The sequence below is a fragment of the Sebastes fasciatus genome, chromosome 14 (genome assembly GCF_043250625.1).
Source record: "Sebastes fasciatus isolate fSebFas1 chromosome 14, fSebFas1.pri, whole genome shotgun sequence".
Classification (NCBI taxonomy): Eukaryota; Metazoa; Chordata; class Actinopteri; order Perciformes; family Sebastidae; genus Sebastes; species Sebastes fasciatus.
Genome location: NC_133808.1, coordinates 25,770,663 through 25,793,622, shown reverse-complemented (window position 1 = coordinate 25,793,622; position 22,960 = coordinate 25,770,663). Strand labels below are relative to the sequence as shown.

The following is a 22,960-nucleotide window of genomic DNA, read 5'->3' as shown; positions in this document are numbered from 1 at the left end:
ACAACTTCCTTAGGTTTATGCAATAAAAAAGATTGACTTCGTTAGGATTAGGCAAGAAAACTAATAAGTTAGGTTTAGGAAAGGTTTGACTTTTAATAACAAATACATTTTGTGGGATATATATGAATTAGCATTGGTTTTCGTAGGTATAGCTATGAACAGTGTATGAGACCAGTCTGAACTATGTCCCCACACTTCCGGCTCACTTTCCCTGAGTGTTTAATATTGACGTGGATGGGTTTACATTGTGGTTATTGGAAAGCCCGGTGTGTCTCATACTGGCGCTAAAGGGTGGCTTGTGCGTCGGTATCGAACACAGACTGCCGTGTTGAAGCCTCGGTGTTTGACGCCCTTGGAATGAGAACGTGGCCCTAGGCGTTTCCGCTTCACAATATCAGCACTGACAGCTGACTGAAGAAAATTAGCAGGGCGGAGGTACCATCCTTGATTTTATGCACTTGTTAACAATTACTGTGGCTGACGCACCGGAGCCCACTAATTAAAGGAGACATCTGCATGTTTACAGAGACTTAGCACATTGTGTCTATTTCTGTCTTTCTCATATGTTCTGGGAGAGGAAGGGCTGAGGCTGTTAAAGGCACTTGATAGTTAATTGAGCCAGGTCTTTCAAGGGCTTTCACAGTGTTCCTGCCTCTGTCGTGACAACACAACAAATGTGAGCAACAAACCTCCAATCACCTTGTGACCTTTTATTTCTAATAATTCTTATGCTCGCTGATCTCAAGAGGAAAATGTTGTTTTTACAGAGTACTGATACCAGAAATTACCCAAGCTGTATGGAAGCCCATAGGGGCCTTTATTAAAATTATCATGTAAACTTTAAAATCAAAATGTAATTCCACAATAGCATTATAATTGTCAACATATGTATGTGTTATTTCAGTAAAAATTTTCATTTTTACATTCTTGTATGGGCGTTCTAAGACCATATTAAAATGAAAACGGAAAATCTGTGACACTTAATTTTCAAAGAGTACAGAGTACAGAGTACAATATTCAAAAGTAAATTAAAATCTGAAAATTTAAATGCAAAATAAACAATGTAACCTAATTTTCCATTTATGCAAACAATATTTAAGTCAAAATGAAAATGCAATTTTCTAACAATTAGATTTAAATTTCAAAGACTTCATCTGCTGTAAAGTGGACAATATTCACATGTCAAAATTAAAATGCACTATAAACAATGTAGCCTTATTTTCCATTTGAGCAATATATAACATCATCAACATCATATACATTTTTACCCTCCCTACACCCACCCTTTCCCGTTTCAAAAATGTACATTTCCCCAGAGTGCATTTTAACTGACTTGCTTTTTACAGTTATATAAATGCACTTCACAGGGGTCATTTTACTTGTACTTGAGTAGAATTTCTTAAATGTACTTTTTATCCCTGCCAGCTGCAGTATAAGATGTGCGAGACTTTTATTTTAGTGCAGAACAGTTGTTTTAACATCTTTTCCTGACCTTGGCAAAACGTGTTGCAGTTGGCATGGGAACGCTGCAGAAGTAATGAGTGTTTCTAACGGCTTTGAAAGCCTACTAAGAAAAAACAAACACACTTTGAGTCAATCTGTAAGGAATGATAAAGATTTGAGTGATAGGATTAAAGATAATAGTGCTAAGCTTCCACTGTAGAAAATAATGAAAGCTGTTGACAGCGACTTTATTAACCTGCTTCATGATTTTGAGCTCCAGAAATGAAACTCCATTCACCTCCATTGCAGGCTACTAGAGGAAATGAAACACATGACAAAAGTGTTCAACATGCACACATCAGTTTTGCACAATTGTAGCAATATTACAATAACTACAATACTAATGTCAGAGCTGCTGTTTACATCGCAAGACGTTTTTGTCTCAGACATTTGTCATGTTGATGTGAGGGCGCACAAACTACACAGCTAATCTCAGATGAGTTATACTGATTATTAAACTTGGAGAAAGCAGCGCCACAGGTATCCAGCCAGAAAGCAGACGGTCCGTGAGGCAAAGTATAATGGGAGTAAAGTAAAAAACAAAACAAAAATTCAACTGAAGTTAGTCTAACGTAGATTTAAAATGTTTTTCCATATGTTGTCATGTATAAAATTACGCAAAATTAACTACTTGATTACTATAAGCAAATTGTTTAAACAGCATTTGTATAAGAATGATTCTGTCCCGAGCTTTTTGATCCATATAAGGGACAGGTGAAACTAATCAAGGCGGGGCAGACAATCAAAACTGGCGGGAAAACACACAAAGGCAGGATGTGAAGTGATATGAAATAAGAGGAGGAATGAGTAACAAAATAAAACAGGAAACACTAAACCTGACTGATGAATAAAACAGAATGAAACAAAGGAAAAACATAACCTAGGAGTAGATTATGACAAAAGAAAAATGTGTTGAATTCTAAAGTTTGACATAAAATCATGCAAACATTAAAAGGACATTCCACGTGTCATGAGAACGCATTTTAACCTTTTCGCGCGTCATTTTGTATTTAATGAAGACATATTGTCCTATATAACAATCAGTCTCTTGAGGCAACGTGTTCTCATACAGCGGTTCGTATGATATCTTATGAAAAAGTTATTCTTCCTTTTTCGTTTGTTTTCCTACGAATGTCCAGCAACACGTCTCAATTTCTGCTCGTTACATGCATACAGTCTTTTCAAAATAAATTTCTGTCTTCACAGGAAACGACTTCCTTAGGTTTAGGCAAATAAACAACTTAGTTAGGTTTAGGAAAAGGTCGACTTGGTAAGGCTTAGGCAACAAAAGTACTTAGTTAGGTTTAGGAATAGATAGCGGTTTGGGTTAAAAAAAACTCTGTAAGTGGCGTTACGTAAGTAAAAAAAAGAGTCTTACAATATCGGCGAAGCGTTTCCGAGATGGAGAAAAATGTAGTCTAGTCTATTAGTAACATTTTCTCTCTCTTTAGCCTTAGCGTGAGCGGTGAGCAGCAGTCGTACGGCTAATTACGAGTAACAGAAGGCTAAGCTAAACTATTAGCAACGTTTTCTCTCCATCTCTGAAACGCTTGGCCGATATTGTAACTGTGACACATTTGTAATGCTTACAACTGTGAAATGGTCCATACCAGAATGAAGGCAGTCATGAAGACATACCGTGTTAAAAACTTCAAGATATCTAGACCTCCGTGGAGCCTGAGGCTGGATTGATTATTTCTGAACATGTCTTTCAAGCCCAAAATGGTAAAAACAGGAATTCAGTGTGTTAGCTTACTGTCTAAGTTCCTCGAGCATTATGCTGCTAAAGCATCGACCAGCTCTATTCAGCTTGCTACAATGTTCTTCAGTAAGACACTGAATGAAAAGAAAATATAATTAGGGAAATGGAAGCACATATTGAGGGTGTTAATGGGACTGCAAGTCCCTGGAGGAATAATTATATTTAGGTTAATGTTGAAGCTGAGCTAACACCATTTACTCAAAGCCTTACTTTGTTCTCTCTTCTCTATAACTTATATAACCACTAATTATCAGATCTTTCATGGCACGTAATGTGTAAAATTACATGCCGCCACCGTGGAAACAATTTATTGTTAGATTAAGGCAACAAAATTACTTGATTAGATTTAGGAAAGAAAAGATCATGGTTTGGGTTAAAAGAACTAAGTTTGTTATGCAGCTTTTTTACGTAGCGTACGTAATTTAAAATAACCAGCCCGTTTGCATGGAAAGGCGTATAAATGCCTCAATAATGCACAAGGCTTTTAGCGTGCAATAAATACGCCTTTCTTGATTTCCGCGTATCTTTTTTACGCCGTGTATCCTGTACTGACTGCAATGGAAACGCATCCGCTTATAAATGCTACGGTAAGAGTTAGTGACGTAGTATAAAAAGCGAGAAAGACCACTTATGGCGGGCGGGTGGGTAGGTTGGATAGGCCCAACAAACACAGGACTTTTAACCAGGAGACCGGCGGTCGAGACCGTTGTTGACCGGTGTTTGTTTTGTACGTTTTGTAAGTTAAGTTAGTGATGTTTGGCACATGACAAATGACTCATGTTTTTTGTTTGTGATGTGTTTTCCGTAGTTGTTTCTGTACGTGTTTTACTTAGTTTACTTACTTATTTTAAGCCCAACCATGAAGTTTTTCCTTACCTTAAGTGGTTTTCTTGCCTGAATTTAACTTAGTGGGATTTTTTTTCACACAGGTCATGAAACACTCGTCTCCTGGTTGAAAGTCCCGTGTTGGACCCATCCATCCATCTATCCACCCCAACCTCCTCCCTACGCCATCCCTATGAAATACGTTTTATTAAAACATATTTCTGTTGAACCTGGGAATTGGTGTGTCCACCACAACAAAGGATCCTAATTGACTTTCCATTGGCATTTCCGTGATGCCGACACATTACTTTACCACCACCACGTAATGCGCTGTTAAGAGGCCATGGTCATTTCACATATTTCTGTGAGATCAGGCTGTATTTATCATGTAAATGGTATCATCTAAACTCTTAGTCCAACATGTGTTGTATATCATTTTTCCGTGTTTAAAATGCTTAACTGAAATGAAATTTGTAACTATAAACAACAGCGAGAAAAAAGACACACATCAGACAGTATAGGCGTACTGGCTAATGGGATCGCCATTTGTTTTGTGTGAACGCCTAAACAAGGCTCTTATTTGCATGACTGTGGGTTTGTGAGTGGGGTGGCTCTGCTTTTCTTTTCCACAGCTGGGCTGCAATTAAGCAAGACAAAGACCACAAGGGAGGCGGAGTGTGGCTTTGAAATGAAGTAGACAACAAAGTGGATGAGAAGGGGTAGTCATATTTGCATACAACATAACCTGTAGGTGGCATTGATCTGTTTCACACACAACTCTGCATACGGTTAGTCATGACAATTATTCATAGCAAACATACAACCAGGCCACTAAACCTCCTCACCTGCTGCCCATTATGTTTAAGCATCCCTAATAGCAATGCTAATTAGACGTGGAGTGAAGGCACACATAATTACAGTCAAATTAGTCAAATGATGCATATCCCCCGATGGCTTTGTTTGGAAGAACGCAGAGCCCGGTGGCACACATAAATCTGTGGGCTGGCGTTTGATTTCCGTGAGTGTACCCAATGTAAACATAATAGGCGGCACAATTATTTTCGGGTCGACACTCAAACTGTTCACGGTCAAGCCCCGATAAAATGACCTGGCAACAACGAAGCCCGTAACCATAGTAACTCATTCCTGCCTATGGCTATAGAGGAGAGAGATAAAGACACGCTCTGCTGCTGCCAGAAGTCACTAAAAGGGTCTGAACAGTTTAGAAATGTGCTCACAGCGATTCAGGTGGACAGCATGACCTACGTCCTCTACTCAAGCTGGGAGCACATGACTCTATGAAAGGGTCAGTTATAACATTATGACCGATCGTCAGATCATGGAGAATCTGTAATGGCTTTAAACACAAGGGTTGTTTAGGGCACCTTACTTTGCAAAGTGGTGGGTGTTATGAAATGTTGTGAAAGTGTTTTTTTCCAACTAATATCTGGACAATTTTGTACAAGATCCTGTTGTTTGACCTGAATAATAACAGGTCTGAACAGACAACAGGAGTAATCATTACTTTCCATTACTCAGCCCATCAAAGGTGCCTTCCCACAACTCTAAAGCCACACTCAAATGTTGCATATAAAATAAGACATTGCCGACGCATCACTATGGATAACTCTAGCCAATTTGCCATAGTGGCCAAACAGTGTAATTACAACTTTCGGGTCCGTCCTGCATGCCATTGGGCCCAAAAAGACTTTTTACCCCCATATACATTCATAAAGAGACGTCTGTAAATAGGTGATTATTTTTTTTTTTAGGTATAAATTCAACTACCCACTCAACACATCATTACATCCTAAAAGTTGTAAAATTCACTAATGGCCGAATCCAGAGTTATAACGAACTGTCGCTCATGTGAGCAAGCCGAGACCAAGCGGTGGGGAGGCGGGGTTAAAGGAAACCGTAGTGCGCTTGCTCTATGGGGCCATGGAGGCGGAAGATCCGGGTAATTTTATACCAAGAAAGTCGAGATTTTATACAGCACTGCAACCCGATATCTCGCCAAAGCGTGTAATAGACCCACCTGTCCACCAGAGGACAGTGTGTCAGTGTCATATTACACGCCTGTATTAACGTGCAGTACCAGCAGGGGGGCAACAAACCCACGGATTTAGGATTAGGCAAGAAAACCACTTAGTTAGGTTCAGGGAAAACGTCATGGTTGGGCTTAAAATAAGTACGTAAACTAAGTCAAACACGTACAGAAACAACATAACAGTGTGACATGACAACCGTCACTACAAAACACGTGACAAACGTCATTAACGTAACTTAGTAAACAAAACACCAGTCTTGGTTTTGTTGCTAAATCCTCAAGTGATGCCAAGGGACGTGACGCGACGCAAAGGGACGTGACAAAGTGGCGGTATGTGGCGAGTTGGGATGAGAATGTGTTTTACACATACACACTATTTTTGAAGGCCACGAAAACTGAGTTTTATGACACTTTGAAACAAATATTATACTCGCTACAATGTTATACTGTGTGTGGTTATTGTTTTTTTCAAGTGAATCGTAAAAAAAACAATTTGTCCAATTAATTGACATCTGGAATATCAAAGAGCAGCTCAACAGTTAGTTGTTGAAAACATTAAACATTTATCATCAGTTAACAGCGGGGAGGGAGGAAAAATGGAGGAAGAAGGGAAATAAAGAAAGAGAGAAAGACAGGAAAAAATATCACAGAGGAAAAAATGCATTTAGCACAAAAAACAGACAAGATTAAAAACAATCCGTAGATTTTTTTTAAAGCTTCTGCAGGAGCAGGAGAGGAACGTGTACAATAAAGACCCTATTTTTGTGACTAGCACTACATCTAATGCACTGACAAACATGCAAGCAAAAAGCAGACACAAAATCTTTTAAGCAGCATTGATGTAGCCCTTCATGGTCAGCACAATAGTTGATTGTCAAAAATACAAAAATATCTGGATTTGAATGCTGTCTTAAAGGGACAGTTCACCCCAAAATAAAAAATACATATTCTTCCTCTTACCTGTAGTGCTTTTTAGGGGGGGCAGCAGTAGCTAACTTGACTTGGCAGTTCCAGTCCACACATGGACAAAGTGCGGACTGTAGACTGGTAGTTGGAGAGGTGCCAGTTCACCTCCTGGGCACTGTCGGGGTGCCACTGAGCAAGGCACCGGACGCCCAAACTACTCCATGGGTGCTATACAGTAGCTGCTAACTGCTCCTAATACTAGGATGGATTAAATAAAGAGAGTAAATTTCACATTTTTACATTTACATATTTATCAATCTAGATTGTTTTGGTGTGAGTCGCAGTGCGTTGGAGATATCGGCCGTAGTACAAGTACGGAGTGTGGACTGGTGGCTGGCAACCCAGTCGCCAGAAAAAAATTTGGCATTGGACGTTTCTGCAAACCACGAATACGTTGAATGGCGATGTTTCTGAACCCAAAATACATTTCATATATATGTATATCATCACGCTTGCAGGAATGAAATGCCACATAGTTAACGGTGTGAAACAATTGGTTAGGTTTAGGCAACAAAAAGGTTTAGGTCTGTAAAAAGAAAATAGTTCCCACATGAACCTGCTCACTACCAGGTCTGTGGATTATCTTGAGTAACCGGGTTATAATTTCTGGAAAGAGACATTACTGTTGAGTTTCTCAAATTAATTTCTTTGGTGCTTTCAGCAGCAACATTCGGCAACTCACACCAAAACAATTTAGATTGATAGATAGCGCAACAAGTAAGAGGAAAAATGTGTATTTTGGATTTTTGGATGAACTGTCTCTTCAATGTCACATTTGATGCGCCATAAAAACTGTATGTGCTACTGACTGACATGTTGTGGCCTTGCTTACAAGCAGTAAACATAGCAAGTGAATCCACAGTTGTAACAATTCAAGGTAATAATCACAAATAAAACATATGTTACATACATTGCATTTAGTTCCATTGGAAGCTGTAGCAAGTTTCTCTTCACAAAATGGGCACATTAGTTCACAATGAATTTGTCCATGACAGTAACTCATCAAGACGCATCATCCTCTTGCATGACAGATACTGTCATCGGCTGGAATTGTAATTAAGCCAACAGGAGGGTTAGAAACTCCTGTAAATTACTGTAAATTACATTTAAATATAGCTCTGGAACTCGTGGAGAAAATGACGTACTGTTTGTTCATATTCAGTGAACATTTTGAGAAGAATAACGGTTCATCACATCGACACATTCCAGGAGTTTTCTTTTACAACTATCATGCTGCTGTTACTTTTCAGTAAAAAAACAACAACAAAAAACATCAGCCTTTTTTTCTTACCACCTGTTTCCGCCATTTTATATTATTTCTATGTATTTCTCTCAAGTGTTTCTGTGTGCTCTTTACCGGCTTCACTGTCATCAGTTGTGGTATATTCATGGTCACAGCAGGGAAATGGCACTTCACTGAAACAGCAGCAGCCCTCCCTGAGAGCTTCTAAAGGTGATAAATGATTGTCTTCAGTGAGAGGGTCGATGCAGCAACGACCAACGCTGAAACACTGAAATCATTTTAGATGTGTACTGTTTGTTGCATTTCATCTTTTGGCACCTCACACTCCTACAAAATATATCCATATGCAGATCATCTCCATCAGCGATCAACAACATCTAACACCGAGGCTGAAATGTTTACCTGGCGAGTAAGAAGTGTACCTGTGGAGGCTTCAGAGGTTAACAGACATTTTTAAACATCTGCGGCAGGGTTTTCTATTTTTTAACCATGGATTTTATGTCCTTTTTCATAAGGGGGTTTCAAGACATTTTTCCATTACTTGTACATACTGTCAGCGGGCAACCTCCGGGTCTGAGAAGTGAAGCCACTGCTGAAGTGTCTTAAACTTGCATTCTTTCTAACAGCCAGCAGGGGGCAACTCCTCTGGTTGCAAAAAGAAGTCTGATTTTAAAGAAGTCTACGAGAATATTACCCTACTTCTACCTTGATTCATTACCTCAGTAAACATTGTAAACATGAGTTTATGGTCTCAATCGCTATTTTGAAGTCTTCTTCAATACAGCATGATGTTCATTTAGTAAATTATGGTCCCATTTAGAGTCAAATAGACCATAAAGCAGGGGATGCTTTAAGGCGTGGCTACGTGGCGTGACCACTACCAGGTCACTACTACGGGGTTGTCCGGTCTGGGAGTTGTCCGTGTTTTCGTCTTACAACTTTACGCCCTTTCACAGTGTGTTTTCAGTTCATGAAAGTTAATTGTAACATTTTGGTCGCCTAAAAAGGCCAAAAAACAAAATGCCGAACTCGAGGCTTCCAAACGGCAGTCCACAAAGCAACGGATGACGTCATGGTGACTACGTCCACTTCTTATATACAGTCTATGCATACAGTCAAACATTTGTTTTCTTCAGAGTTTGAATGACAGTGGATTGGGTTGGCACAGCTCCACCTACAAACTTTTTCATCAGTCCCTGCCGCAAGTTTTGACGTTAAACGACTGCTACAGCGTTTCCTCCTCATCCTCAGCTGTTGCACTGGTACTAAGAACAGGAAGGTTTTCCTTCAGCGAGATATCGTCCACCTGCTTGGGCCCGCTGTCCTCGGGTTCTTCAGGTATGGATGGATCCGAGCTACTGATCACGTATCCTGGGAGAGTGCTGATCATGGGGGTACCTGTGCTCCGATAAACACGGCTTGAAACAAGTGTGGTGGAGCGCGTGGAAAGGCCACCCCCTGCCAGGTGGGACTGGCTGCTGGTGCTGTTGTTGTTGATGCCGACAACGACGGAGCCGTAACGGTAGCGTCCGCAGACCACCGGGCCCTCCCACTCAAACGCCAGGTTCCAGCGTGTCCATGTTTTCTTTATCTCTGTCTGGACCTGTGGGGATGGGAAAAACAAAGGTTAGAAATATCAAGAATTATATTAAAAATTGTTATCACAGTGCGAAATATGAGTTTTATTCTGAAATATTTTATTGAAAGTGTCTGGATCATCCTGATTTGATATAGGTAATTATTTTTTTTTATTTTTTTTTATTTTAGGTGTCTACAATGCTGTTTCAACCTGGTTCATTTGTTTTAATTTTTTTCGTGTCAGTGTTGTTGATACTTCTTTGGCAGGAGACCGCTGTTCTTGTCCCGTGTGTTAAGTTTCACTTCAACATTACAAACAGCTAGTGCTATTCCTAATACCATTTTTTGGGCTTTGAAGCTTCTGTGAGAAATATTCGAAGGTATTCGAAGCTCCGGGACAGTTCCACTGCTGCATTACTGTACACAAGCACCCCTATGAATAATGTATGATTTCATCAGTTATTTGGGGATTTATACATTATCATTACATACTTATATAAAAACAAAACAAAAAAAGGAAGCATTTGAATATAGATTTGGAGGTTGATTACTATGGCAATGGTCGAAGATTTTAAGCATTCAGTTTCAGCCCTACAATCAGCTGATCGTTTGTGTCCCATCTTCACGACGTCAAGTCACATTTTCACTCAACAAACATAGTAGATTTAAGCCCAACATGTTGTTTTTTCCTAAACCTAACTAAGTGGTTTTGCTGCCTAAAAATAAGGAAGTGTTTTTGTTTAATTCACAACGTTAAGCACGCGTTTACTGCAATCGTAAAGTGACGCCGAGGGGTCTGACCAAGCGTCAGTATGTGACGAGTTGGGATGAGAACGTGTTGTTTGGTCTCCACCAACTCCTGAGAAACAATAGGATGGTTTTGCATTCCCTAAATGTTTGCCTTCACCCGCATCATATTTTCAATCTCCACCACTTAACATTATGGCAGGAAGCTTGTTTGTCTGTTTTCTGTCAGCATGTTGATGAAATGGTACGTTTCAACTTTATTCTCTGTGTGGGCCTAATAACTAAAGCAATGCATTAAGAGCAGCTCAAATATGCGTAGCTGCAGAGTAAGGTGTTCATTCAAAGTGTTGGCTGAGACCCTTTCACATTACATGAGTCATTTGGTCCTGTGTTTATAACAAAACAATGCTTTATTGAACTCAGATTCAACAGAAAATAAAACTCGTCTGTTTGATTTTGAGTTGCTTGAATTGCATTAACTCCAAGAGGCCCTGGAGGATGAAAAGAGTGCTGCACAAGATATAATGTGGATCACAAAAGGCAAGAGAGAAAAGGCATAAACACAGGGGGTTTTGTGAAGATACAACTGGCAGAAAAAGCTATATCTATTGCCAATTGAGAGTGCTGAGTACAAAGTGTATGAGATAGTGGAGGGAGACAGAGGGAGAGAATGACTGATATCATGAGAGCTCTTTTTATCACATTGCGATTGTCACTTTTGTTATTTCTTCAGCCAAACCCTCTACGATGTGTGCCACTGGAGTAATTATACCCCTTTTCAGCGGCTATGATTAATTTGAAACCGAACTAAAGGTTTTGTACGTTTTTTTTCTTTTAAATTGCTTAGTGTTGGTGTGTTCTGTGTGATCAGTGGCATTTGGAGAAAACGATCCACTCACCTCTCCGTTGCAGAAGCAATAGATAATGGACACAAAGAAACCCTGAAAATAAAGAGATTGAGATACAAGTTGTGAGCTCAGATCTCAGTGGGAGCAAACGAGAACAAACGGCACACACAGATTACATGTCATCCTTATCTGACTTCAACACAAACCACTATCTATCATCAAAAGAAGATGATAAGGATGTTCCAGATCACCAACTATCTCTTTGCCTCAAATACAGCAGTGTTTATCTTATGAAAAGAAAGACAGAAATAGTAATGGCTGTTGCTGTTCCGACCTGTTTCACTCTGTGTTCCTGCTTCCCACCACGATACGAAGTTTAAGGAGGGACACAGTGTCTTTGAAAATGATGGGTTATGGGAAAATGCAGGTGTGTGCCCATGTATGTGTGTTTTTGTTTATGTCTTTGCTGGTGAGCGGCGACCACAGAAGTCTAAATCAACACAGTGTATGCTGATTCATCCTAACATTTGCTATTCAACTCTCATTTGAGACCCCGACTGGTCAGAAAATCACATTTATTCTTGAATGTTCTGGCACCATTTGAAATAAACAAAACAACCAAATAGTCATATTGTATGTACAAGAAAGGAACACTCTGATCTAACATTTATCAGTCGCAGTCTGAGCATCTTTGTGAACATATGTGAGTGGGTGCGTTAATTATAATCTGTTCATGAAGGCACATGCGGTTCTCATCTGTTGGGTAAAAGATTTCAGATAAACCAAATACTGCTGAGAGCAGAGTCGGGCTCATTATAGCCCCGTAATTTGGCTGTGATGGAGTGAAAAGTAGCATGTGACTTTGGATTTTCATCACTATTAACATCTTTGTGAATGTCTTTTAGTAACCTTGGTCCTTGTTGTTTGTCATCATTTCAATACTTGTTTAATATACTATAGAGCCTTGGTTCCATCATGTACTTGGTTCTTTTTGACTAGATATCGTGTCTGCTTGCATAAACATGCAAAGATAGCAGGAGCACCAGCCTCCCAAAGTACATTGTCTCACAGGACACCGTTGTGGGTCCTCGTTTTTCTTTTTTTGGCGTCTCTCTCAATGTACACTGAAATAGATATAACAGCAAGGAACAAGGACAAAGCTGGACAAATAAAAGTAAAAAAAAAAAAAAGACTGGATTGTGATGTACACAAGTTGTGAAAAAATAAGTGTATAGATAAATATTATATAAATATATATAAAAAGCACCAATGACCAACATTAAGATAAGAAATGAAACATTTATATATAACTCAAGTGTTCTGTTAGTTGTAAACTATACAAATAGTGCAAAGAATTAAATACTGAATGGATATACATGGACTGGATGATTATGTACATGTAAAGATGTATTTATGACTGTATGACTGTTATGGATATGTACATATTAAAAAGAAAAGACTGTAAATTATAATCTATGAAATATATTGAAATCAAAGTGTTTTTAGAAAAGCAATGGACAAATGTAATGAAATGTAAGTAGTAAATATGAATAGCAAGCAGAGTCCCCATTTTTTTCAGAATATTGTTAACACTTGGGGGCACTAGGAAAAATGTTCTATACATAGATTTCCTTGTTTGTTTGTTTTTTATTTTCTAGTTCTATCTACTTCTAGCCATGAGTGTGCTGTTTAATGGTGCAGGACTTCTGTATTGATTTATAAAATGTGAGCAAAAACACCCTCAAGCTGCTGGGGGTCAAGATCTATGTTTGATGATGATAACAGATGTATGATCTGTAATTTACACACAAGTGCAAGGCCATTTTCATCGGGCACATCCCATGTTTTTGCAATTGTTTGGTAATAATATGGCTTCCAGCAAAGCTCCCCATGCTCAGGTGGGTGGATTGATGCAGCTGAGCGGGGTTTTTTTTTGGCACATCGGGTGGCGCAGTGCAATTTTGACACTAAATGGTGCTTTTGTTGTGTCACCATCACGAATGCAAACACACAGAGATCTTTTGGCTTTAGTTGGCTGATGCACACACGCAGAGATCTCTCCAACACCACAAAACCCTGTCATGTGTGTTAAATTGGCTTCTTTCACTTTGATATAACTTATTTAAACTAGCACACATCTAAATACACATCGAAAATAAAATTACTGTGATCTAAGTTCATTCCCGTTTGGTTGATTAAATACCCGTCAGATTTCACCAGGAATTATGTGCGCTCCATCTGCAGTCTCTAATTTAAGGAATAAGCTTCTGCATCGCTGACGCATTTTGGGTGCATTCATTAATAAGATAAATCTTCAGACTGGCGTCTAAGAACACAGGTACATGAACTTATGTGATTTTTACAGACTCTTGCATTAACAAAGTAAACATCGTCAACATGAGTCATACTTCCTGTTTGTGAAGACACCTTTCTGTGCTCTTAAGTACTTGTCATGTTTTTGTCCATTAGCCATAAATAGTGACTCCATTTTTCCTGGAAGATAACCGGTGTAAAGATGGCTGTTTTGGTCGGTTTCACTTCCAGCTCTCTATGTGACAGACCCCTGCTCAATCTGCTTGCCCTGATGGACGTTGCCGGCAAATATGAGTAGTATAGGACTGGTTCGTTTGCGCGTGCATGTGAAATGCGCGTGCACGTGAGCATGCGCGCGCGCGTGTGTGCGCGCGCGCGCGCGCGTGTGTGTGTGTGGGGATACAGGTGAACCCTTGGTGACCCTGGTGTCCTTTTTGTAACCCTAGGGCTGATGTTAATTATTGGTAGTTGTCCAAAGGTGTCTGCTGTAAGGTGTTATCAGTTGCTCCACAACAAAAAAAGAAAGACCCCATCCTGTGGATCCTGATGCAGATAAAAAATACAGTTGTATCCCAATATGTGTCTTTTATTACAGTATCATTAAAAGTTCAAACAAACCCTGCTTCCTGTGACCAAATGTTTTTGCCTTTTTGATGTTGCCACAGAAGACCCATACTGTTGATCCTGATTCAGATAAAAAAAAAAAAAGTCGGTTGTATCCAAGATGTTATCAGTTGCTCAGTAAACAAAAGAAGACCCCCTCCTGTTGATACTGGTTCAGTGAACAAAACACAGTTGTATCCCTATATGTGAACTCCGTTGTATCCAAGAGGTGTCTTTTTTTATTACAGTACTCATAAAAGATCAAGCAAACCCCGGTGTGCAGTGGTCAAAATGTTTATGGCTTTTGATGCTGTGGTGGTTGGTACTGTTTGCAGGCTATAGCAGCATGGATCCTGTAACCATATGTTTGTTTGTGAGAGGGTGTATGGATTAGCGTTGTTCGTAGTCGATATTAACATGTATCCAGGACAAATGGTGTGAGAAGGGAAGTATGTCATCTCCTTCATGTCATCTCCTAAAATTCTTTATGAGATGTATCTGTGAGAGGGTGTGGGGTATGGGGTGGTATTGTTTGTAATAGATATCAGCATGTATCCAGGGACAAATGGGGTGGATGTGAGCGGGATGGGGGTCATCTCTTGTATGCCATCTCCTAAAATTCTTTAGGAGATGTATCTGTGCTGTAATGATTTGTTAACATTTTAAATTGGTAGATGTGTGTTAGTACACCACTAATTTTGCTTGTAGTCATCTCCCAAAAAAAAAAAAAGCAGTGCAATGTCGGTAGAGTTACAATATAGTGGGTTTTTAAAAAAAAAAAAAAAAAATTTATGTAGTGTGAATGGGGCAACCTCAAGGCCTGTCAACCATGCGTATTCATGAGATGTCACTAGCTCCATCTTTTACCGACACTTTGTGTATATAGTCAGCATTCAGCTGAGGTCGTGTTTACCAAACTTCACAACTTTTGAAGAGGACGCTTTTCCTAACGCCACTCTTGCATTTTGCACATTAGGTACAGTGTTCTTTTCTTTGGATGCTTCATTTTTGGCGTCTGTGAACATAGAGCTGATGTGACTTGCCAAAAAGCCCCAGTTTTGTCTCATCTGTCCAAAAGACATTCTCCAAGAAGCTTTGTGGCTTGTCAATATGCATTTTGGCATATTCCAGTCTCACTTTTTTATGATTTGGTGTCCTCCGGGGTTGTCTGCCATTAAGTCCACTTTGGCTCAAACAGGAGAAAATGGCTCATGGACTACTACTAAAACACTATGAATACTATAGAACTAACTAGCATTGTTAGAAAAATAATTATTAATGGGACAAATTTCTTGGGTATTTTAGCGTGCGATCAACTGCCTAAACACATCAGGCTGCTTGGAGATGGTCTTATAGCTTTTACCTTTAACATGCTTGTCTATAATTTTCTTTCTAATCTCCTGAGACAACTCTCTCCTTAGCTTTCTGTGGTCCATGTTCAGTGTGGTACACACCATGATACCAATGTTTAATGTGCCCCTATGGTCAAATTATTTTCAATCTTTTCTAGGGGTACCATCATTTTGTCCAGGCCAGCTTCATTAGTTTTTTTTTTTTAAATGATTCTGAACCAAAATTCAAAAACATTAGCTGATTTTCATTAGTTCATTTTCAATACATTTTTATTTATTATTACTTTTTTGTCAGTTTCAAGTTATTTCAGTGACCATTGTTTTTTTTTATTCTTTCTTTAACGGAAGGGTACCAACAATTTTGACTATGTGTGTAGATACACACACACACACACACACACACACACACACACACACACATACAGTATATACATATGTCTATATCCACACCCGCTTACATATAGATATCCACTTAGACACAGCCAATGTTTAATGTGCCCCTATGGTCAAATTATTTTCAATCTTTTCTAGGGGTACCATCATTTTGTCCAGGCCAGCTTCATTAGTTTGTTTTTTTAAATGATTCTGAACCAAAATTCAAAAACATTAGCTGATTTTCATTAGTTCATTTTCAATAAATTTTTATTATTACTTTTTGTCAGTTTCAAGTTATTTCAGTGACCATTGTTTTTTTTTTATTCTTTCTTTTAACGGAAGGGTACCAATAATTTTGACTATGTGTGTAGATACACACACACACACACATACAGTATATACATATGTCTATATCCACACCCGCTTACATATAGATATCCACTTAGACACATTCGCTTACACAGTTATCTATTCTATTTTACAGACAAAAAAAAAAAAAAGGACATATTTACATCCCTTTAGTTGACCTTTTTGTCGACATTACTTATTAATTAATTTTGTTTAACTCCAATCCTCACCCTGACTCAAAGTAGCCCACCCATGATCAAAAATGATATTCTGTTCTTTTATTTCTATTAACATCCCTCTCAAGAACCCACTGATGTTTCAAAAACATTTTGAAATGTTCAGTGTTTAACTGTTGTCTTTTTATAGCTTTAAATATAAATGCTTTCCCCATCGTAATGATGATGTTGTTCAGGTCTTTTCCTTTTTTTTTTTCATCACCCCTTAAATCACCAAACATTATAGATAAAGGACAACTATAGAAATTTGATTTGTAGACTGAGATCCACTTTTTTCAACGTTAATCCAAAATAATGCAACTTCCTTACAATACCAAAAATAAATGAATGTCTGACTCCTCTTCCTCCTCACACAATCTACATATGTCACCTTGTTGGATGCCCCATTTTAATTTTTTTTAGCATTCTCTTAGTAGGCAAGAATTTGTAGATTAGTTTTAGTTGTAAAATTCTAATGGAGACATCAAAAGAAGTTGTGTAAATACATGCATATACTTTCCTCCATGGGATACATTTGTCTAACAAATACCCCCATTTTTGACTGGATAGCTACTGGTGTAGCAGAAATGTGTTTAAGTTGCATGTATAACTGAAATATTTTCTTGTTTATTTTTGTCTTATTCATCCATGTGGTGTCCTTAATGTATGGGTAACATGCCACTTGTTTTGTACATAATAATAGCTTCCTTTTCCAGATCTGAGGTATAGCTGCACAGAGTTGATTAAATGTAAAAAGGTCACAAACATTACCGTATACTATTTTAAATTCATCATAAGTCTTGATTTCGCCCCCACTATTCAAGAGGTCATTTATAAATAATATTCCTTTTTTCAAACATTGATTCAATAAAGATACGGTGATCATTAATCAAAATATTTCTATTATACCACAACACTTGGCTCTGGATTTCATAACTTCACACTGGTTGATGATATTGGTATTGAAACCAACTGACTATGGCCTCGTCCAAAAAGCCGGATAAGTATGGAAATGACTTTCTCTTTAATATAGTGAACTGAAAAGCAGTTAACTGGAGGTAAGGATAGAGTTCGTTGTGGAACAGAGGATGAGCAGACCTCAATCATTTTGCTGAAAACCACTGCGGATTTAAGATACATTTTGGTATAAGGGATGCTTTTAGTGCAAAGTTGAGTGCCTTAAGGTTTAACAATTTAAGTACACAGTGTTTGTAATCATTATACAGATAAGCTCTTTTAATTTTGTCAGGCTTCCAACCCCATATGAAATTGAACACATTTTGCTCATATTTTTTAAACAGCTCCTCTCCTGGGGTAGGTAATGACATGAGGATATAGATAAACTGAGGAATCACTAAGGAATTTATCACGGTTATTTTTTTCCATATAAAGTTAAGTTAGTCATTCCCCAAACTTTTTAATTTTCTGTCTACTGTATGTAGCTTTCTATCAAAGTTTTCCTTCGTGATAAGGTCCATGTCTTTAGGGATATGTATACCAATGACATCTATTGGGCCATCTGACCATTTTAGTGGGCAGATTACTATAGATATTAAAATTTGTACCTTTCAGAGATCCAATTCGCAGCACAGTACATTTATCATAGTTAGGTTTTAGTCAGGAAATTACTGAGAAGTTATTCAACTCTTTAACTAATGCAGTAAAGGATGCAACATTTGGTTGATTTTGAAAGTTTACATCGTCCGCATACATTGATATTTTTGATTCCAAACTATTTATTCTCAAACCTTCTATGTTGTTATTCATTCTTACTTTTTGTGCTAAGATTTCTATAGCTATAATAAATAGATACGCAGACAGTGGACATCCTTCTTTCAATCTTCTATATTGCTTAATTGTTTCAGAAAAAAAACATTGTTTATTATTTTACACTTTGGATTACTATACATTACTTTTTATCCAACTAATTAAAGAGTCTCCAAAGTTAAAATATTCTAAACATTTATAAATAAAATCCAAACGTACTTTATCGAAAGCTTTCTCAAAGGCAGCAAAAAAAAAAAAAAAATGAAAGCAGAGGTTTTTGTTGAGTCATAATATTCAATTATTTCAATTATTTGTCTAATACTGTCACTGATAGATCGACACTGTAAGAAGCCACACTGATCTGGATGAATAATATTGGGCAGTACTAGTTTTAATCTGTTTGCAAGACATTTGGCTAATATTTTAGCATCGTTACATTGTAGTGTGATTGGCCTCCAATTCTTTAGAGTAGTGGGATCTTTATACCTTCCACCTGAATCTTGTTTCAATAATAGTGAGATTAAACCTTCCTGTTGAGTTTCTGTAAGTTGTTTTTTTGCTATATGACCAGTTGAAGGTGTTCAGCAAAGGTGTTTTAACAGACTCATAGAAGGTTTGATAAAAGTTTACAGGTATGCCATCGGCTCCTGGACTTTTTACCTTTTTTCAAAGGAGTTAATAGCTGGATGTAATTCCATCCAGCGTAATAAGTCCCTCACAAGATTTTTTTCTTTCTCTGTTAACTTTACGGTATTATCGTCTTGAGAATTGGGGCTAGTATTTTGAGGCAATAAATCCTCTGGTGGGCTCTGTAAGGAGTACAATTTTGAAAAATAATTATGTTGTACCAGCAAAATTTCCCTTGGTTTTTTCAATGATTTTATTTCCTACTACAAGCTTCAAAACATTTTTCTTTACAGTGTTTTTATACTGCAGATTTAAAAAATATTTGGTTGATCTCTCCCGATTTTTCCAGCCATTCTATTCTATTTCTCAAATATGATACGTTGGCTTTCTCTGCACATAGTCTTTCTAACTCTCTTTCCTTGTGCTCAAGATTGTCCAGTAGAGCTTGTGACACATTTGTATTATTGTCTACCCGTTCTGTTAAATCTTCTATCTCAGCTATCAATATTTTTTTCTGTCTCCAAACGATTTTTATTTTTCCTTGAGCTGTATTGAATGCAGTGTCCCCTTAAGGTGTATTTTAAAAGCATCCCATATAATCAAAGGATCCGCTGTATCATTATTCACTACAAAGAAATCTTTTATGAATTTTGTTTGTTGTATCTATAAACTCTTTATCCTTCAATAGCTTCTGATTTAATTTCCAGTATCCTGGACCCCTATGAAACGTTGTGGTACAAATGCTCAAGGTTATAAGATGATGATCTGACCTAAATCTCTCTTTAATCTCGACTTTATTCATTTTTGGAGTCAAAGAAAATGATGTTAAGAAATAATCTATTCTGCTAGCCTGATTTCCTCGTCTCCATGTATATCTTGTTTGCTTTGGATTTCGCAATCGCCATATGTCAATTAAATCTAGTGAGGTCATGAGGCCAGAAATAGCATTATATGCTCTAGAATGATAATTCTTAGTTTGTATGCCTTTTCGATCCAGATCTACATCCAACACAGTGTTGTAGTCTCCTGTCATTATCAAATTTTTTATCATGTAGTTTTTCTTTTCTTGCAACATGTTGAATATATCTTGAAAGAAGAGTGGATCATCAGAATGAGGTGCATACAGATTTACTAATACAAATTCTAGGCTATCCACCAATATATCTTGTATAATATATCTACCTGCTTGATGTATTATTGTATCTTTGACCACAATATCTACTTCCTTTTTATACATTGTCATTACAACTTTAGAATTTGAGCATCCGTGTGAAAAGTATGTTATCCCCTCCACTCTGTTTTCCATTTAATCTCATACAGTTGGGTAGAGTGAGTCTCTTGTAAACAAAATATATCATAGTTTTTATCCGTAAGCCAACTAATAAAGTGTCCCCTTTTCTTCCTATCAGCTAAACCGTTACAGTTGAAGCTTGATATTACTAACTTAGACATATTTGATCTTCAGTGGATTCTATACTTTCATGATTCTTGAAAAAAAAAAAGGATGGAAATAATAATAGTGACACCAAAACAACGGGAAGGGGCTGAAAATATTTCCTGTTTCTTCCATCCTCTGATGATATATTTTCTATTGTCATATTTCTCTCCCTTTTTAAATAGCGTCTAAGAGAAACATTTTACTATAACAAAACATCCAATCCCAATTTATGAGCGCAAAACTAAGAACAAAAGATCATCAATGCAGAAAATAAAAAAATTATGATCTTTTGTTCTTAGTTTTGCGCTCATAAATTGGGATTGGATGTTTTGTTATAGTAAAATGTTTCTCTTAGACGCTATTTAAAAAGGGAGAGAAATATGACAATAGAAAATATATCATCAGAGGATGGAAGAAACAGGAAATATTTTCAGCCCCTTCCCGTTGTTTTGGTGTCACTATTATTATTTCCATCCTTTTTTTTTTCAAGAATCATGAAAGTATAGAATCCACTGAAGATCAAATATGTCTAAGTTAGTAATATCAAGCTTCAACTGTAACGGTTTAGCTGATAGGAAGAAAAGGGGACACTTTATTAGTTGGCTTACGGATAAAAACTATGATATATTTTGTTTACAAGAGACTCACTCTACCCAACTGTATGAGATTAAATGGAAAACAGAGTGGAGGGGATAACATACTTTTCACACGGATGCTCAAATTCTAAAGTTGTAATGATAATGTATAAAAAGGAAGTAGATATTGTGGTCAAAGATACAATAATACATCAAGCAGGTAGATATATTATACAAGATATATTGGTGGATAGCCTAGAATTTGTATTAGTAAATCTGTATGCACCTCATTCTGATGATCCACTCTTCTTTCAAGATATATTCAACATGTTGCAAGAAAAGAAAAACTACATGATAAAAAAGTTGATAATGACAGGAGACTACAACACTGTGTTGGATGTAGATCTGGATCGAAAAGGCATACAAACTAAGAATTATCATTCTAGAGCATATAATGCTATTTCTGGCCTCATGACCTCACTAGATTTAATTGACATATGGCGATTGCGAAATCCAAAGCAAACAAGATATACATGGAGACGAGGAAATCAGGCTAGCAGAATAGATTATTTCTTAACATCATTTTCTTTGACTCCAAAAATGAATAAAGTCGAGATTAAAGAGAGATTTAGGTCAGATCATCATCTTATAACCTTGAGCATTTGTACCACAACGTTTCATAGGGGTCCAGGATACTGGAAATTAAATCAGAAGCTATTGAAGGATAAAGAGTTTATAGATACAACAAACAAAATTCATAAAAGATTTCTTTGTAGTGAATAATGATACAGCGGATCCTTTGATTATATGGGATGCTTTTAAAATACACCTTAAGGGGACACTGCATTCAATACAGCTCAAGGAAAAATAAAAATCGTTTGGAGACAGAAAAAAATATTGATAGCTGAGATAGAAGATTTAACAGAACGGGTAGACAATAATACAAATGTGTCACAAGCTCTACTGGACAATCTTGAGCACAAGGAAAGAGAGTTAGAAAGACTATGTGCAGAGAAAGCCAACGTATCATATTTGAGAAATAGAATAGAATGGCTGGAAAAATCGGGAGAGATCAACCAAATATTTTTTAAATCTGCAGTATAAAAACACTGTAAAGAAAAATGTTTTGAAGCTTGTAGTAGGAAATAAAATCATTGAAAAAACCAAGGGAAATTTTGCTGGTACAACATAATTATTTTTCAAAATTGTACTCCTTACAGAGCCCACCAGAGGATTTATTGCCTCAAAATACTAGCCCCAATTCTCAAGACGATAATACCGTAAAGTTAACAGAGAAAGAAAAAAATCTTGTGAGGGACTTATTACGCTGGATGGAATTACATCCAGCTATTAACTCCTTTGAAAAAAGGTAAAAAGTCCAGGAGCCGATGGCATACCTGTAAACTTTTATCAAACCTTCTATGAGTCTGTTAAAACACCTTTGCTGAACACCTTCAACTGGTCATATAGCAAAAAAACAACTTACAGAAACTCAACAGGAAGGTTTAATCTCACTATTATTGAAACAAGATTCAGGTGGAAGGTATAAAGATCCCACTACTCTAAAGAATTGGAGGCCAATCACACTACAATGTAACGATGCTAAAATATTAGCCAAATGTCTTGCAAACAGATTAAAACTAGTACTGCCCAATATTATTCATCCAGATCAGTGTGGCTTCTTACAGTGTCGATCTATCAGTGACAGTATTAGACAAATAATTGAAATAATTGAATATTATGACTCAACAAAAACCTCTGCTTTCATTTTTTTTTTTTTTTTGCTGCCTTTGAGAAAGCTTTCGATAAAGTACGTTTGGATTTT

The 22,960-nt window shown here is 37.4% G+C and overlaps 1 protein-coding gene across 1 annotated transcript in view; it reads right to left on the bottom strand.

Moving 5' to 3' along the window:
- Nucleotides 1-8,537: 8,537 nt before the first annotated feature.
- The window catches only part of pth2ra (parathyroid hormone 2 receptor a), a 60,498-nt gene continuing 46,075 nt past the window's right edge, over nucleotides 8,538-22,960 (bottom strand). Inside the window, exons 12-13 of the mRNA XM_074657628.1 lie at nucleotides 11,574-11,615; nucleotides 8,538-9,952 (exon numbers count right to left, since the gene is read on the bottom strand). Of these exons, the coding sequence (XP_074513729.1) occupies nucleotides 9,575-9,952; nucleotides 11,574-11,615 (420 nt within the window). The 3' untranslated portion in view covers nucleotides 8,538-9,574. The remainder of the gene's footprint in view (nucleotides 9,953-11,573; nucleotides 11,616-22,960) is intronic.